This window comes from Primulina tabacum, chromosome 1, assembly GCF_025594145.1.
Source record: "Primulina tabacum isolate GXHZ01 chromosome 1, ASM2559414v2, whole genome shotgun sequence".
Classification (NCBI taxonomy): domain Eukaryota; kingdom Viridiplantae; phylum Streptophyta; class Magnoliopsida; order Lamiales; family Gesneriaceae; genus Primulina; species Primulina tabacum.
Genome location: NC_134550.1, coordinates 41,712,092 through 41,730,124, shown reverse-complemented (window position 1 = coordinate 41,730,124; position 18,033 = coordinate 41,712,092). Strand labels below are relative to the sequence as shown.

Here is an 18,033-nt window from a genome sequence, read left to right as displayed (position 1 = left end):
AAAGAATAATTGTAAAAGTATAAATTTACCATTATTATTTTCATTATATTAGCGGGACCGATATAAGGTCTACATGAACTTTTCAATACTTTTTTTTGTTATTTTTCCTCAATTTATGTTGATCGAGAATACTTTTACTGTGATGATGGATTTTCATCCAAAAACTGATATAAAAAATTGCATTTCAAAAACTTCTTCATTAAAAAAATATCATTACCGTTACGATCAATTTTATCATCGACTTTAATGGTGTTACAGTACTGCACATAAATTTTATGCAGTGATGGAGCATGATTTTTCATGTAACTCACACCATCCGATAAAATGCTGTGTAACATGGTATTACGAATTTTGGTATTTTAAGGAAAATGATTTAGAACCGGAGAAAAGATCATAAAATCCATAATTTTCATTTACCAATAACTTTAATGTGAATCTTTATTGATATTTTCAAAGTTTAGGGATGAAATTGTCATCTTAAAATATTTAAGAATTAAAGCGTTTTAGACGTGACATATAAAGTGTTTGTTCTCCGTAATATTGATCGAGAAAATTTTACATTTTCTGATTATTTTTCTTTACAAAAAATCTTAAATGCACTTTTAAAATAATAACTTTACCAAACAGCAAATATAGAACTCCAAATCCCTAGAATTTTAAACCCAAATCCTATTTTATTTTGTTGAGTGTTGACCATATTGCCAACGTGCTCAGTGTGATGTAATTTTTTGTTGTTTTATAGAAGTACAATATGCTTGGTCTCTTGTACCTCGCCTGATCGACACATTTTCCAACAAAATTTAGCGTATTTCTATTTCGTCAAACCACAATCTCTGCGTGTTCCCCTAGAAAAATTGGAAATCATGGTACGAGATTTCGGAATCTGATTAGGAGAATCATATTTTTGCTGTACGAAGCAGTTCATAGATCGAGTTTTGTTTTTGTTGATCTTTTATTTTTAATTCTCTTGATTTTCCTTCACTCTTCTGCTTTCTGCTCTCTACTCCACTCCTTCGTTCCCCAATTATGGTACCTCAACCATGATAAATCCTGAGGTTTTAGCTTGATTAAATTTTGGGTCTTTGGTATTTCTTCTTATTTATTCATGTATTGGCTGAGTTTCGGATGACTGTCGGATTACACCATGAAGAAGAAGCTCGATACTCGTTTCCCCGCTGTAAGTTTCACGTCACCCACTTTTTTTTTTGGGTTGATTTATCGCATTTTTTGGTTGTTTTGTGCGATTTGCTATTCTTTTGATGTACTGTCTTACTTGGAATAGAACTGAATTGCTTTTGACGATGCCTGTGATTCCGGTATTTGCGAGATCTCGTAGTTTTTCGTCCTTTATTGTTTAGTTTAGTTTGCTGTTTTTTTTTTTATTGAATTTGGAGAGCTGTATTTTGTGACAGTCTCTTTTATTTTTCTCTGGATATTTTCTCATCAAGTAAATGTGAAGTGAAAAGAAAAGTCTAATTTAGGAGAAGTTGCTACTTTTCACCCTCTTTGCGAAGGCCCAATCAATTGAAACAGAGAAAATTTACTGATATTGTGCATGAAAATGTGTAGTCATTTTAAGTGGTACTTTGTTCCTGTTGATCCGTAAATTTTTTTGTTAGATAGCGGTCTGTTTTAATTCTACACTTTTCCCATTTTAACGTAATAATGGGGTATCTTTTGGGAGAGATGAAATTTTGATTCATCAAAACAAAGTAGTTCTTGCCTTCATTTTCTCGTGTGATTATGTCGGTTTGTATCCGATCTGCAAAGTCTTATGCTATCAGTTGCATTGAACTAATGCATTGGTTTTCTACTTCAGGAAATGTGGACTTATTATATGTAAGCTCATTGCTGATTTAGCGACCATCATATTTTTTATTCTAGTTGCATTAGTATTCTTGTCCACTAGAGGCTTATGTATATCCTTTTCCTAGTTGATGGTACCTTTGGAGTTTAAATAAAAATATGATTTTACTTTCCAAAAGGGATATTCAATTTTAAACATTTGAAGATGATTTTGCTTACCTTAACGGAATGGATAAGTGTATTTGCTAGAGTGGAACCCGAAAACCTTGTTGATTTGTCGTAGTCCAAAAAACTTGGATTGAAACATGGACATTTAGTCATTTACTAAATTATCATGAACGAAAAATGTTTTTTTCTTTCAGAATTGTGATAGTCTTAGCTATCACATATTGCTTCATCATGCTAAATGGAAAACTGAAAATTGTAAAGTTCAGGCTCGGGATCTCTCGCTATCTTGTCTACAGGCTATGAAAGATGTAGCCTTGGTGCTATGGTGCTCATAAGTTGATCGAGCAAAACTTGCACTGTAAAATCCTTAGTAAAATTTTAAAAATTCAAGCTCGAAATAATCGCAAGTGCACGATGTCAATCAATAATATAGTGTACCAGAGTACGAGTATCGTTCAACTAGAGACTGTATTTCGCAATTTTTATTCTCAATTATTAAAATCTTTAGCAATGAAAATTTGGATGATTGCTTACTACTTTAATGTTTAAATAAAAGCTCAATGAAATAGTTCATGAATTAAATGATGAAATAAATAAGCTATAATGGTTGATTAAAGTTCGAAGAGAAATGAATTTGTTGGGAATCTCGGTTCACATACCCCTCGTCAATTACTTAATTTGTTCGACAGTGATCTACTCTTCCGACAGAATTTCCTATCCAATTGAACACGCCCTCTCGAGCTATGCCAAACTAATTCTACTCTTTAATTATTTATCAAAGGTGAATCGCATGTCGTTCTATGAAATTCCCTAACTTTCGCCCTACTATACTATGACTATCGACGCGTATCCGACTTCATATTTCTATGTAAATTGTAAATCCACGGATTATTTTGCTCGTTCCTATCACAGACTATTCTCTCGAACTCACTCGTAATATTAAATCGTTATTAGAGTTAGCTACGCTTCAACAACACAATGAAAATAATAGCATAATCAAGAATAAATCAAAAGTCGATATATGAATTAACTAAACTCGGTTTCGGAGTAGGATGCCCTTAAATCCCAACAAATAACGTAAATTAGCTACTCGAATTCATGATCAAACTAAACAAAACAATATTTAAAACAAAGAAATTAAATTAGAAATGCTAGACGTGACGAAAAAAAGTGAAGAACGTTGCCCGGAAATCTTGAAATCTTCAACTTCAAACTTTCTTCAAGTCTTTTTTCTCTTCCAAAACTTTTTGGCTGCTGAATCCTGGGCCAAAAACGTCCTAGGGTTGTTTTTGAACAGCCCCCTTTGGCAACTTCTCCCGGATGGCAAGAAATCATCATCAATATTTTTTTTCAAGTTGAGTATCGCTCGGGCGGTAAGATTCTACCGCCTGAGCGCCGAGTCTTCTGTAATGGAAAGCACATTTCGCGCCCGAGCGGTAAGATTCTACCGCCCGGCCGCCAACTCTTCTGTCCAAGGCTTCCGGAAATCTCTCCTGGCGCTCGAGCGGTAAATTTCTACCGCCCGTGCACCGGGCTTTCTGCCGAGTACTCTCCCATTTCTTGTGACTTGTAGATTCTGTCCCGATTTCAATTCTCCCGTCATTTCTCCTGCAAATTCATCACGTACAAGTCAGACACGAATATATGCAAATGTTAATTCTAAAACGAACAAAATGTAAATGAAATGCACGCATGTACAATGCAAACACACACAAAACTAATGCAATAAAACATGTAAAAATGACACCTATCAACCCCCTCATACTGACCTTTTGCTTGCCATCAAGCAAAATAGGTCATAGACCACAACCAAGACACGAAATAAAACACAAAGTAAAAGTACTAACACAACTAAATCGATGGCGAAACAACAAATTGACATCTCATGCCTCAGTGGGTTTTTGAACTGCATCCAATTAGTCAAATCACAACATTGATTAACACCCCTGTCAAAACGCCACATAGCATTTTTATTTTGGACAAAAAATGTGTTCTTGTGTGAGCTGTGGGTTTTACTAGCTTGTGCTTCAGATAAACACAGTATAGTAGGATTTCATAGTTAAACAACGATATTTAGGTGGGAGTAATGTCATAAGTTCTCAAGTGGTTAAAAAAGGTGGGGAGTACACCGATCATTTTTTCATTATGCACTTGTCAGGATTTTCATTTGAAATCCCTCAACGCCTTACATCTCCATCTTTTTAGCCTGGGGATAGGATTTCATCCCCCTTTTTGGCTCCCCACACATTGCATCCCCTTTTGTTTTTCACTTTACTTTTTTTTTTTTTTTGAATACGTGCATAATTTTCTCAAGTGGTTCAAAAATATGGCATGTTCATTTATTTGACCTAGTGATAGGATTTTCAGGTTCCATGCACAATTGGGGAGAAGGTTATTCCAGGTTTATTAAATTTTTCTACTCGAGTTCATGCCACTGGTCAGTCACTCCTTTCCACAGATATTCATTGAAGTTCTACTCACATCTTATGTTTTTCCAGTTTCCCCCATAGATTTTTAAAATCAACTGTCATTCACACCACTGCCAAAACCACTATTCGTGCATATAAAAACTCACAGTTCATGCTACAGGGATATTCATAACAAATGATAAAACTAAGAAACATGTCGTTCATTAATCCCAAGATCATCACCGGCTACCAACTTGCTTGTTTCACCATCAATTGACACACATGCACAACACAAACGACCCCTTCGTGCTAAGTGTGTGCAATGTCCCCATTGCACCAAAGAGTAAAACACAAAAACGACACACGAATGCGTAACAAAGAAACGAATGCAGTGTAAATGATAGAATGAAACAACAGTGATAACAAAAAAATAATGCAAAATAAAAATAAAAACGAAAAGAAGGGGACCCATGGCACTCCCTGATCAAGGCTCATCCTCGTCGTGTTCAGGTGGTGGCACTCCCGATGCATCCCCTGCTGTTCATAGTCATACTGAAAATGGAAAGGGGGAATGAACGGCGGAGGTGGTGATATGGTCCCTAGGTAACGCCCCCTTGGACGAGCATAGTAAGCATCCAGGACTCGACATAGGCGAAATGTTCATTGAAGCTCGCTTTGACTCGATACTGATGATTCATGAAGGCGAGAGTCTTATCCATCTTTTCGTTTTGGGACTGCCGGCGGGGCTGTGGCTGCATGCGACGCGGGGCGGCGGTGCTCGATCCACCTACATCTCCCTCATAAGTGGAGAAGTCACTATTTTACTCTGTAGGTCTTCCACACAAATAGCCTTCATCGGCTGTAGCCGCTCCTTCATTATCATGGAACACAACCCCCGCCCGTGCATACAACTCTGATACGATAATGGGAAAGAAAAGACCGATGTGGCTGTTATGGATGTTGATCATGATTTGAGAATTGATGAGCTTGCCCACATTGATGTCGTAGTGCTGAGATAAAGTATATAGCACCACTGCCCGCTCCATTTGTACCTCGCTCTTGTGTGAGACTGACATCATTTTCCTTGCCAAAAACAAATACCAAAGGGCAATATCGGTCTTCAAATACTTCTCGTCGAAACAACTTGGTGGCCCCCTAATGGTTTCCAGGTCGCTCCTGGATGACACAGAGTCTCGAGTATCACAGTGTAATCAGGGACAGCAACCAATGACTCGAAGGCGAAGCCATCAACCTTGGCTGTTTCTAACAGTGAGTTAATGGTTACAGAATCAAACCACACGATTTTACCTCAAACAAAAGCCTTATCATCCATCCTTTCACCCGCATTGGCATAAAATTCTCGAACCACAAACACAATAGCAGCAGTTGGTTGACTTCCAAATTTTTCCCATCCCCGCCTACCCAATTCCAGAAGAGGCCCCAAGTGTCTATTCTCAAATTGTCTACGAAATCCCTTCTCGGCTATCGGTTTTCTATGAATCTTAGCATGATCATACCGAGCTCTAGCCGCCTCGTTCACAAAACGATTTCTATCAAATGAAGAAGATGAGGTAGAGTCGGGATTACCTTTCAATTTCTTGGGGTCCATGGAAAAAACGATGGAGATGGTGATGTGTGTTGTAGAAGGTGACCGGAGAGAGGATGCCGCTTGATTCTTACGGAGGAGTGCGAGCCACGCTGCTTGAAACCTTGAAGTTAGGGACTTCGCTACAGAAAAACAATAGGGGCGCGGATTAGTATAGGGTTATGAGAGAAATTTGAGAAATTTTCGTGCAAAATGAGAAAAGAGAAAGGGGAGGGGCGAATTTATGTGCAGTCGCGCCCAAGCGGTAAGATTTTACCGCCTGAGCGCCGACTGCACTGGAAATTATGTCATAGAAGAGGCGATCGCGCTCGAGCGGTAAAATCTTACCAGTCGGTCGCGAACACTCTCCTTAATTTTAATTATTTTTTTAAAATAATAAATAAACACAACCAAAATCTAATAAAACATTGAATAAAAGAAAAAATTAAAACGACTTGGAAGGGAAAGAAATGAGTTCTCAATTTATAGTTGAGAGCTGGACTTAGGTTCCTTTAGCTTTGATTGTTTTTGGAATCGAGCGACTCTAATTTGTGGCTCCACTGTGCCACCAAAATAGTGCTTCAGTCGTTGAGCATTGACTGTAAACGACTCATTTTTTCCATCTCGCAAAGTTATTCTCCCAAGGCGAATACTTTGGTGATGATGTAAGGGCCTGTCCATCTTGACTTGAGCTTTCCAGGAAATAAGCGCAGCTTGGAGTTGTACAGTAGCACCGCTTCACCTTCTTTGAATTCCCTTGGCAATATGCGTTTGTCGTGTGCTTGCTTTGTACGCTCCTTGTAGGTCAACGGAATTCTTCCAATTGATTCAACTGCAGCAACCTATGTTCACCTGCAAGAATAAAGGTAGAATTGTGCGGTTTGATTCTGTAGCGATTAACTCACTGTTAGAAACAGCCGAGGTTGATGACTCCGCCTTTGAGGCATTGGTTGTTGCCCATGATTACACTGTGATACTCGAGACTCTGTGCCAGGGGCGACCTGGAAACCATTAGGGGGGCCACCGAGTTATTTCGACGAGAAATATTTGAAGGCCGATATTGCCCTTTGGTATTTGTTTTTGGCAAGGAGAATGATGCCAGTCTCACACAAGAGCGAGGTACAAAAGGAGCAGACATTGGTGTTATATGCTTTGTCTCAGGACTACGACATCAATGTGGGCAAGTTCATCAATTCTCAAATCATGATTATGAGCGTTCATAACAAACACATAGGTCTTTTCTTTCCCACTATCGTATCAGAGTTGTGCGCACGGGCGGGGGTCGTGTTTCGTGATGATGAGGAGTGGCTGCAGCCGATGAAGGCTATTTGTGTGGAAGACATACAGAGGAAAAGTGCTAAGCGACATAGAGACTTTTCCACTTACGAGTGAGATGTAGGTGGATCGAGCACCGCCGCCTCGCATCGCATGCAGCTACAGCCCCGTCGGCGGTCCCAAAATGACAAGATGGATGAGATTCTCGTCTTCATGACTCATCAGGATCGAGTCAACGCGAGCTTGAATGAACATTTCGCCTATGTCGAGTCCATGATGCGTACTATGCTCGTCCAAGGGGGCGTTGACCCAGGGACCATACCACCACCTCCGCCGTTCATTCTCCCTTTCCATTTTCAGTATGACTATCAACAGCAGGGGGATGCATCGGGAGTGCCACCACCTGAACATGACGAGGATGAGCCTTGATCAGGGGAGTTCATTGTGTACTCTTATTTTCATTTTTTATTTTTATCTTGCATTACGTTTTTGTTATCACTGTTGTTTTATTCTGTCATTGACACTGCATTCGTTTCTTTGTTATGCATCCATGTGTCGTTTTTGTGTTTTACTCTTTAATATTGCACACACTTAGTATGAGGGGGTCGTTTGTGTTGTGCATATGTGTCAATTGATGGTGAAACAAGCATGTTGGTAGCCGATGATGATTTTGAGCTTAATGAACGACATGTTTCTTAGTTTTGTCACTCGTTATGAATATCCCTCTAGCATGAACTATGAGTTGTTATATGCACGTATAGTGGGTTTCGGCAGTGGTGTAAATAACAGTTGAGTTTAAAAATCTTTGGGGGAAACTGGAAAAGCATAAGATGCGAGTAGAACTTGAATGAATGTATGTGGAAAGGAGTGACTGACCAGTGGCATGAACTCGAGTAGAAAAATTTAATAAACATAGAATAACCTTCTTCTCAATTGTGCATGGAACCTGAAAATCCTATTCCTAGGCCAAATTAATGAACATGCCATATATTCAAAGCCTAGGGAGTACACATGAGAAAATTATGCACGTATTCAAAAAAAAAAGGAAAGTGAAAAACAAAAGGAGATGTAATGTGTGGGGAGCCAAAAGAGGGGATGAAATCCTATCCCTAGGCTAAAAAGATGGAGATGTAAGGCGTTGAGTAATGTCAAATGAAAATTCTGGACTAGTGCATAATGAAAAAATGATCGGTGTACTCCCTATCTTTTTGAACCACTTGAGCACTTATGACATTACTCCCACTAAATATCGTTGTACAACCATGAAATCCTACTACACTGTGTTTACTGGTCGGTCATGAATAGAAACGGAACTCAGAAGAGTGAAAACTCGCGTTGAATTGTTGATTTGGTGACTCATATAATTTGCGAATGAAATTATCTGAAGCACAAGCTAGTAAAACCCACAGCACACACACGAACACATTTTCTGTCCAAAATAAAAATGCTATGTGGCGTTTTGACAGGGGTGTTAATTGATGTTGTGATCTGACTAATTGGATGCAGTTCAAAAACTCGTTGAGGAATGAGATGTCAATTTGTTGTTTCGCCATCGATTTAGTTGTGTTAGTACTTTTACTTTGTGTTTTATTTCGTGTCTTGATTGTGGTCTATGACTTATTTTGCTCGAGGGCAAAGCGAAAGGTCAGTATGAGGGGGTTGTTATGTGTCGTTTTTACATGTTTTATTGCATTAGTTTTGTGTGTGTTTGCATTGTGCATGCTTGCGTTTCATTTACATTTTGTTCATTTTAGAATTAACATTTGCATATGTTCGTGTTTGACTTGTATGTGATGAATTTGCCGGAGAAATGACCGGACAATTGAAATCGGGACAAAAATCTACAAGTCACAAGAAATGGGAGAGTACTTGGCCAGAAAGCCCGACGCTCGGGCTCTAGAAACTTACCGCTCGAGCGCTAGGAGAGATTTCCGGAAGCCTTGGACAGAAGGGTTGGCGCCTGGGCAGTAGAATCTTACCGCTCGGGCGCGAGATGTGCTTTCCAATACAGAAGACTCCGCGCTCGGGTGGTAGAATCTTACCGTCCGAGTGGTAATCAACTTAGAAAAAAATATTGATGATGATTTCTTGCCTTCTGGGAGAAGTTGTCAAAGGGGGCTGTTCAAAAACAACCCTAGGATGTTTTTGGACCAGGATTCAGCAGCCAAAACTTTTGGAAGAGAAAAAAGGGCTTGAAGAAAGATTGAAGTGGAAGATTTCAAGATTTCCGGGCAACGTTCTTCGCGTTTTTCTTCACGTCTAGTATTTCTACTTTAATTTATTTGTTTTAAATATTGTTTTGTTTAGTTTGATCATGAAATCGACTAGCTAATTAAGGGGATAGATATTGTTTAGTTTGAAGTCATGTTTTGTTTAGTCTAATTAAGGGGATCCTACCTCGAAACCGAGTTCAGTTAACTCATATATCGACTTTTGATTTATTCTTGATTATGCTATTATTTTCATTGTGTTGTTGAAGCGTAACTAACTTTAATAACGATTTAATATTGCGAGTGAGTTCGAGAGAATAGCCTGTGATAGGAACGAGTATAATAATCCGTGGATTTACAATTTACATAGAAATATGAAGTCGGATACGCGTCGATAGTCATAGTCTAGTAGGGCGAAAGTTAGGGGATTTCATAGAACGACATGCGATTCACCTTTGTTAAATAATTAAAGAGATTTAATTACTTCACTGAGTATAATTAGCTTGTCATAGAGAGGGCGTGTTCAATTGGATAGGAAATCCTGTCGGAAACGTAGATCACTGTCGAACGAGTTAAGTAATTGACGAGTGGTAGGTGAACCGAAATTCCCAACAAATTCATTTCTCATCGAAATTTAATCAACCATTATAGCTTATTTATTCAATCATTTAATTTTTGAACTATTTCATTGAGCTTTTATTTAAACATTAAAGTAGTAAACAATCATCCAAATTTTCGTTGCTAAAGATTTTAAGAACTGAGAATAAAAATTGCGAAATACAGTCTCTAGTGGAACGATACTCGTACTCTGGTACACTATATTATTGCTTGACATCGTGCACTTGCGATTATTTGACAATGATCTATGCTTCTAACATTATTTCCTATTCAATTGAACACGCCCTCCCGAGCTATGCCAAACTAATTATACTCAGTGAAGTAATTAAATCTTTTTAATTATTTATCAAAGGTGAATCGCATGTCGTTCTATGAAATCCTCTAGCTTTCGCCCTACTGGACTATGACTATCGACGCGTATCCGACTTCATATTTCTATGTAAATTGTAAATCCACAGATTATTCTTCTCGTTCCTATCACGGGCTATTCTCTCGAACTCACTCGCAATATTAAATCGTTATTAAAGTTAGCTACGCTTCAACAACACAATGAAAATAATAACATAATCAAGAATAAATCAAAAGTCGATATATGAATTAACTAAACTCGGTTTCGGGGTAGGATCCCTTAAATCCCAACAAATAACGTAAATTAGCTACTCGAATTCATGATCAAATTAAACAAAACAATATTTAAAACAAAGAAATTAAATTAGAAATACTTGAAGTGACGAAAAACGAGAAGAACGTTGCCCGGAAATCTTTAAATCTTCAATTTCAAACTTTGTTCAAGCCTTTTTTTTCTTCCAAAACTTTTTGGATGCTGAATCCTAGTCCAAAAACGTCCTAGGGAAACACCCCTCTTTGGCAACTTCTCCCGGAATATTTTTTTCCAAGTTGAGCACCGCTCGGGCGGTAAGATTCTACCGCCCGAGCGCCGAGTCTTCTGTATTGGAAAGCACATCTCGCGCCCGAGCGGTAAGATTCTACCTCCCGGGCGCCAACCCTTCTTTCCAAGGCTTCCGGAAATCTCTCCTGGCGCTCGAGCGTAAGTTTCTACAGCCCGAGCGCCGGGCTTTCTGCCAAGTACTTTCTCATTTCTTGCGACTTGTAGATTTCTGTCCCGATTTCAATTCTCTGTTCATTTCTCCTGCAAATTCATCAAGTACAAGTCAGACACGAACATATGCAAATGTTAATTCTAAACCGAACAAAATGTAAATGATATGCACAAATGCACAATGCAAACACACACAAAACTAATGCAATAAATCACGTAAAAACGACACTTATCATAAGTTTATGCTTTGTACTGTTTACTCTCATGTATACCCGTATATAGATTTAGTGGTCACACTCTTGGATATCACTCTTCAGGTTGAATTTGACTACTCAAAACCAATTCATTTAGCTAACATTTTTTTTTGGTTCCTGATTGCTATTAATGTACATATATTATGTTCATTATTTGTTATTAATGATTTTCTATTTAGGTTGCTAGATAGATTCTTACATTTTATGTTATGTGAATGCCTCTCTTTTCATTTTAGCTATAATCACTTGTAGCATTGATTATCGTATCACTGTTATAATTTTTTTCCCACTTTTCAGACACTAGTTATTTGCATGAATTTTACCTAAAACGCACCAGGAAAAAATAATTATGCTTGATAACCCAACAACACCTTCGTTTTGCATGAGAAAACCTGCATAAATGAACAGAAAAATTTAAAAGATGGGAGTATATTGATGCTTATTAGTTGTTCTAACAGAAAATGCTGGCCTATTATTATCATTCCTTGTCTGATGAAAGTTGTGTTTGCCAGTCTCGGATCAAAAAGATAATGCAAGCTGATGAAGATGTTGGGAAGATTGCCATGGCAGTACCCGTTTTAGTCTGTAAGTGTTTGTTAGTTGTTGGCCTATCACCATATTCTCTCATATATTTTTCTCTAATTCTTGTTGTTTCAGCCAAGGCATTGGAATTATTTCTGCAAGATCTTTGCGACCGTACATATGACATAACAGTGCAGAGAGGGGCTAAGACTGTTAGTTCTGTGCATTTGTGAGTAGAGCTACCATTCTTTACTCTTTCTTGTATCTTCTGTGTTCAAGTAGTTTTCATAAGTATTATGATCTGGTCTATTGATTTGGCCATAGCCATTAACCAAGCTATTAAATATACAGTGTTTTGATTTGTACATGCTTCCCTGGCAATTGGCTTCAGGAGGATGATTATGGTTTTTAAGTGGATTAAACCAGTAATTTTTGGACTTAAAGGCGATTGAGTATTGTGCTTGAGCCCTAGTTAGTCTTATGGATTGGCATTATCTACTCAAAAATATGTTTTGGCTTCCCCATGTGGTAACAGTGAAGAGATATGAGATGGAGTACACTAGAGAATTTAAGACAGTGGGCATATGGTTTTTATAATAAAAATTAACCTCGCTAATTTTTACTACTATCTGCAGTTGAATGCAAAGTTTCTTTAGCTGCATGTGAATGAGAACTGATTAAGCCTTCCCATGCTTGAGTATTAGGTGCTGATCATTTTTTACTGCTCTTTGTTTTCCTGTGTATTTTTCTAGGGATTGCTATGTAAAAGATTAGATCTCTGATTCATGTCGCACCTTTGAATTGGGTCTCACTACTTGAACCCTGGGGTTTTAATCTCATTGTTTGGAAATGATGTGTGAGAGGTTGGACTGAGTTTCTGTGATTCATTGAAGCTGCCTACACAAAAAATAACTTTTGTACAAACCTGAAAATCTACGATGACTTAAAATTTCTGTTTGTAACTAAGAATGCAAATGGCAAGAATTCCAAGTTTATCCAGCTTAAATTATTCATTTTTAGATCTAATTTTCACGGGATATGGGCCATCTCACTGGTGGAAGCCCTGATACTATCGCTCTCTGACAATCTAATCAGAACAAAAAACATTCTTTGGCATGTTTCTCTATCAAGTCTACTCAATTTTGTGGCAGAATATTTTTTGCATCCTTGAAGGCATAACTTTTTTATGTCGTTAGTCAAGCTGGCAAGTCAAATCATGAAATTAGTTGATTTACATCAAAAGCGATTACATAAAGCATATATGTGATGAAACTTTGGTTTGGTTGTGAGAAATCATTTGTAGCCACAATGTTTTTACAGTTTGAGCTTCCAAGTTTTTTATTTACATGATTATGATTTCCTGATGTCATTTCTGAAGTTATTTTTATGTACATGAGAAGTTTAATGGGCCAGCGATAAGTGTACATTTAAGTAGGTCGGTTAATTTTTTATTCTCTAACAAATCAACAGTTGAGATTGCTCCACTTTGTTAATTTAAAATTCAGCCTTATGTGGTGCGACACAGGCAAAAATATAACAAATCTGTTTTAACTTATTTTTTATATTTCAGAAAGCATTGTGTACATTGTTATAACGTGTTCGACTTTCTGAAGGACGTAGTTAGGAAAGTTCCCGACTATGGTCATTCTGATAATGCTGCTGAAATGCCCAAAAGAAGGTTAGGATTTTCTACTTTCCATCTGACCCCTCTATTGGATTAATTTGCGCTTGATACTCCTTTGTGGTTTCCTTTGGAGACTGCTAACCTGAAATTACTATGAATTGGTTTGGCAGGAAAGTTGAATCTAATGACAGTGATGAAGAGTCTAAAAGAGCCAACATGGTAAGAAGCCCTTCAATGAAAGTTTTTACTATGACATATTCTAGTAAATTACCTTAAATCCTTTGTACTTTTCCATTGCCGTACATTACCTGTCCGAGTGTGAGTCATGGCAACCACACGTTCTGAAGCAAAAGTTGAAGCACTGGAAAAAATAGTTAACAACATCCAGGAAAACCTGGATTCACTCAACAAAACAATGAGTGAGATGACTGAGGATGGTGGAGCAGTTGGTAAAAGAAAAAGGGAGAACCAGCGGTATTCGCAACGAAGAGGATGACGTAGAGGAAGCTCAGGACTTGACTTTCTTAGGGCATTTCGTCCTTTTCAAATAAGACGGATATGCGGAGAATGAGGAGGTTCGGCACTTTATTAAGAGGATAGAACTACCAAGTTTTGATGGCATTTTGGAAATAAGGTTAAAATTGCTTACATTTGTATGGAAGGATGCCGGTCCATTGGTTCGGGCGGATGAAGATGAAAAATTCCAACCTCACGTGGGAGAGATTTGCAGAGGAGCTTATTAAACTGGAAGAAAAACGGCTAACCCATTTGAACAATTTGAGGTGCTCTTATCCCAAATCGGCGATTTACCAGAAGATCAAGCTTTGGGTTACTTCCTCAGTTGTTTGCGCGATGATAGGCCTAGAACTTGTAATTCGAGAACTTTATGGGAATGAAGTGGGCCAGAAATTAGATCGCAAATTGGGCTATTCTACTGGTTGGTCTATAACAAAGCCCAATTTATGAGCCATTGTCGACTTACATGGCAATGCAGGCTTGGAAAACAACACTAATCGCAGAATTCCGTATTGCTCGCGGGCTGGAAACTCGCGACAGGAGTTAATTCTGGGTTTGAGAAAAGCATAGCTGGGAGTTTGTCGAACCAAAAACCTTGGGAAGGACGTATTTATTCTCATCAAGAGTATATATATGCATGGGAATGAGAAGGGATTGTGTTTTAAGTGTGGCGAACCCTACAATCCGTTGCTTAGGTGCATCTACAAGTCAATGAGAATGACCATAATAGCAGAGGACGAGGAAGAAGGTAACGAATTGGAGCCACATGGGTCGATAAGTATTGAGTTGGAGGATCAATCGGGGTCTCATGTCGCTGAATGCACCATCCTGGAATTGCCGTTGTATTTTGTGGGTGGAATTTCTCAATCGCAGACCATGAAATTAAAAGGTAAATTTCTTAATACTGAAATTATAGTGATGATCGATAGTAGTGCAAGTCACAACTTCGTTTCAAAAGAGTTGGTCAAAGAGTTAGAGCTGGAGGTGAATGACGGGGTACTTTTGGAGTGTTGTTGGGTGATGGATGCAGAATTTCTTGTCAAGGGGTTTGTAATTCTCTTATAGTGAATCTGGATATGTGTCAATTAAACCGTTGATGGTTATTTGTTTGAACTTGGGGGTGTCGATCTTATTCTTTGGATTGATTGGTTATGCACTTTAGGAGAAGTCAGAGTGGATTGGGGTCGAATGCAAATGAGTTTTCAGCAACAAGATAAGGAAGTCGTGTTATATGGGGATCCTGCATTGAACCGTTATCTGGTTTCTTTACGTTCACTCACAAAGACAATTGATGTAGAGTTTTGTGGGACAGTTTGAGTTAGGCGTGAGTCATCGGAGGGTGTAGAACACGTCGGCATTGGATTGGCAATACAAAATGAGTTGAGAGAACTTTTGGGAAATTTTGAAAATGTGTCAGTCCCCAAGGGCTGCCGCCAATCAGAAGTAAAGATCATGCAATTCATAATAAAAAAGGGACGGGACCAGTTAATGTAAGGCTGTATCTATACGCACATAGTCAGAAAGAAGAGATGGAACTGTTGGTAAATAAGATGTAATTGGCGGGAGTGATACAAAGCAGTGAAAATGGGAGTCGGCATTTTTGCGTTGATTACAGAGCTCTTAATGAAGTTACTGTTGTGGACAATTATCACATTCCAGTGATAGAGGAGCTACTTGATGAATTACACGGGCATTGTAAATTTGGGTACCATCAAATTCAAGTCAAACATAAGGATATTCCTAAAACGGATTTTAGGACTCACAAGGGTCATTACGAATTTCTCGTTATGTCTTTTGGGTGCTGTAACCTATTGAGTTTAGAAGTCACTCTTTATTAGTTTAATATATCAATGTGAGAGAATTGTAACATTGCCAACCTCGAGAAGCCAACCTTCGCGGCGGCCCACTCTAGACAACTTTAACTCACATTTTCCGAAGGCAGCTTTTTTTTATGTCGTCTCTTCCGCAACGCGGACTCTCAACGAGAATACCGATTTTAGGTTATAAACCCAAGAGGTGTTACATCCCAAACTCTTTATTAATTTAAAGTATTAACGTGGGAGAATTGTAACATATTCTCCTTGCGTGGATATTATATTTTTTCCTCTGGTCAGTTGTTGGCATAACTGCTCACGGTGATCTATAATTGTTTCATTTGAATCTAAATATGGCATTGAATAAACATCTTATTGCCCATTGAACATACTAAATTTGATTTCAAGTTGACCGAGGTTTTTATTTTCGATTTTGCTGTAGTTATTTACTGTCCAGTTATTTTTAGGTATTGTTTTATTAGCACAACCATTTTAGCTCAATCTACCTGTGCGTCAGTGTGGAGTAAAAGCTGGTGTTGTTTATTCCAAAGAAGCTTTTTTTAAAACCAAGTTTGTTGATGTTTAGTTTATCAGGGCAACAACACGCCCTGTTGGTAGATAACTTGAATAAAATCTCGCTACTTGGTAGTAGCTCAGAAGATGGTATTGTATTAAATTTTTTGCTCTGATTTACTTTGCACCAGTCTGTACTCGTCGTTTCACCCAGGTAGATTTTTTTGTAAGAAGTTCTGTTTTTCTGATTCGAATTCTTGTATTTAGAGTATCTGTCCTTGTTTACTGCAGCATGAATCCTGCCATCCTAGTAACAGTGGACGTGGAAGAGGAAAGGGTAGAGGGAGAGGACGTGGGCGACCCAGCAAAGCAACAGAGAAAGACACCTCTCAGCACGAGGTTGAATCTGTCTCAACTACTACACAGACCATCAAAGTAATCTTGAGTCCTCGCCTTCCGGTTGAAAACATTTCAGATTCGAAAGAATCACCAGCGGACAAAGCCAAAGTTGTCGACATAGTCCATTCACAGCCGGACAAGAATTTAGATCTGAACGCCGGAGTGGATGAATTTTCAGAAAAATCGGCTCCTACTGCTGATGCCGCAACTGTTTTTGGACCTTCAGATTGGAAAAGTGAAGAGTATCCTGGACTTTCGGAAACGGATAGGATGGCTATCGACCCTGTTCACCTTGCGCAGCTTAGTTCGAGGCTGGATGAAGATGAGGAAGATTATGATGAAGGATAGAATTATAAAACCACGGACTTTATGAAGTTCCGAATCTACTTGGATTGGATTTGGATAAATATTTACTCTGTGGAAGACTTTAAATCAACAAGTTATGATTGTAGATTTGGTTTCTTCTTTTGTTCGGTAGATGATGGCCGTTGTTAGTTCCATATGTATCAGTTGTGTGCCATTGATCCCACTAACTTAAAGATTTTATAGTCGTAATATCGAAGATCTCCATCTTATATCGATACAGCTTGCTGCCGGCGTTTTTGTTTCAATCATTATTATTTTTCCAAGAAAGTGATTTTACTTTAATTTGATTTATAATCCAGTAATTTTATTATCCTGTACCAATAAAATACAAATCTTTAGCTAATCGAGGAGGATGGACCTTACGGACGTAAAATAATGATGCATGTACATATTACTATTATTAAGAATCTGTATAATACAGACAAAAAAGTGTCATGGTCTGTTTTTTAATCTTCCAATTTAGCTGTTATGTTATATTATTATTATACTTTTGTTTTATTTCTATTTTTAATTTCAACAAACACTTTTTATTTTTTTTAATTACAGTAATTCAAATAGCATTTTAGTCCCTTAATAATTTGTCAAATTTCAATTAATCCTTTGATAATTATAAAAAATTTTATACACATGCACCGCGTGTGCAAAGTAACTAGTGTATATTAAGCATGAGACCATTTGAAACTTTATGAATAATTATTTTAAAAAATTATAACCATCAAACTACAGAGCCCCGTGACCTTTAAATTAGAGTAGGTTTCTTGTGAGACGGTCTCACAAATCTTTATCTGTGAGACGAGTCAACTCTATCAATATTTACAATAAAAGATAATACTCTTAGCATAAAAAATAATACTTTTCATGGATGATCCAAATAAGAGATTCGTCTCACAAAATA

The 18,033-nt window shown here is 37.9% G+C and overlaps 1 protein-coding gene across 2 annotated transcripts; it reads left to right on the top strand.

The window, feature by feature from the left end:
* The first annotated feature begins 765 nt into the window (after positions 1-765).
* Positions 766-17,386, top strand: LOC142544221 (uncharacterized). Of its 2 annotated transcripts, XM_075651283.1 has the most exons (7): positions 766-1,177; positions 11,897-11,969; positions 12,042-12,135; positions 13,477-13,584; positions 13,701-13,749; positions 16,513-16,587; positions 16,665-17,386. In XM_075651283.1, exons 1-7 carry the CDS (start codon positions 1,145-1,147, stop codon positions 17,118-17,120), a joined length of 888 nt encoding a protein of 295 aa, XP_075507398.1. In that variant the 5' UTR covers positions 766-1,144; the 3' UTR covers positions 17,121-17,386. The 2 variants fall into 2 exon arrangements, with proteins under 2 accessions (XP_075507398.1, XP_075507404.1); XM_075651289.1 differs by lacking the exon at positions 16,513-16,587 and having other exon boundaries at positions 771-1,177.
* Positions 17,387-18,033: the final 647 nt, after the last annotated feature.

What these genes read in the sequence shown, in the direction of transcription:
- LOC142544221 (XM_075651283.1), top strand. Translation starts at nt 1,145, where the DNA reads ATGAAGAAGAAGCTCGATACTCGTTTCCCCGCT. An exon ending in ACTGTTAGTTCTGTGCATTT is followed by an intron (nt 12,136 to 13,476) that starts GTGAGTAGAGCT and finishes TTTATATTTCAG; the next exon opens with AAAGCATTGTGTACATTGTT. An exon ending in GTACTCGTCGTTTCACCCAG is followed by an intron (nt 16,588 to 16,664) that starts GTAGATTTTTTT and finishes TGTTTACTGCAG; the next exon opens with CATGAATCCTGCCATCCTAG.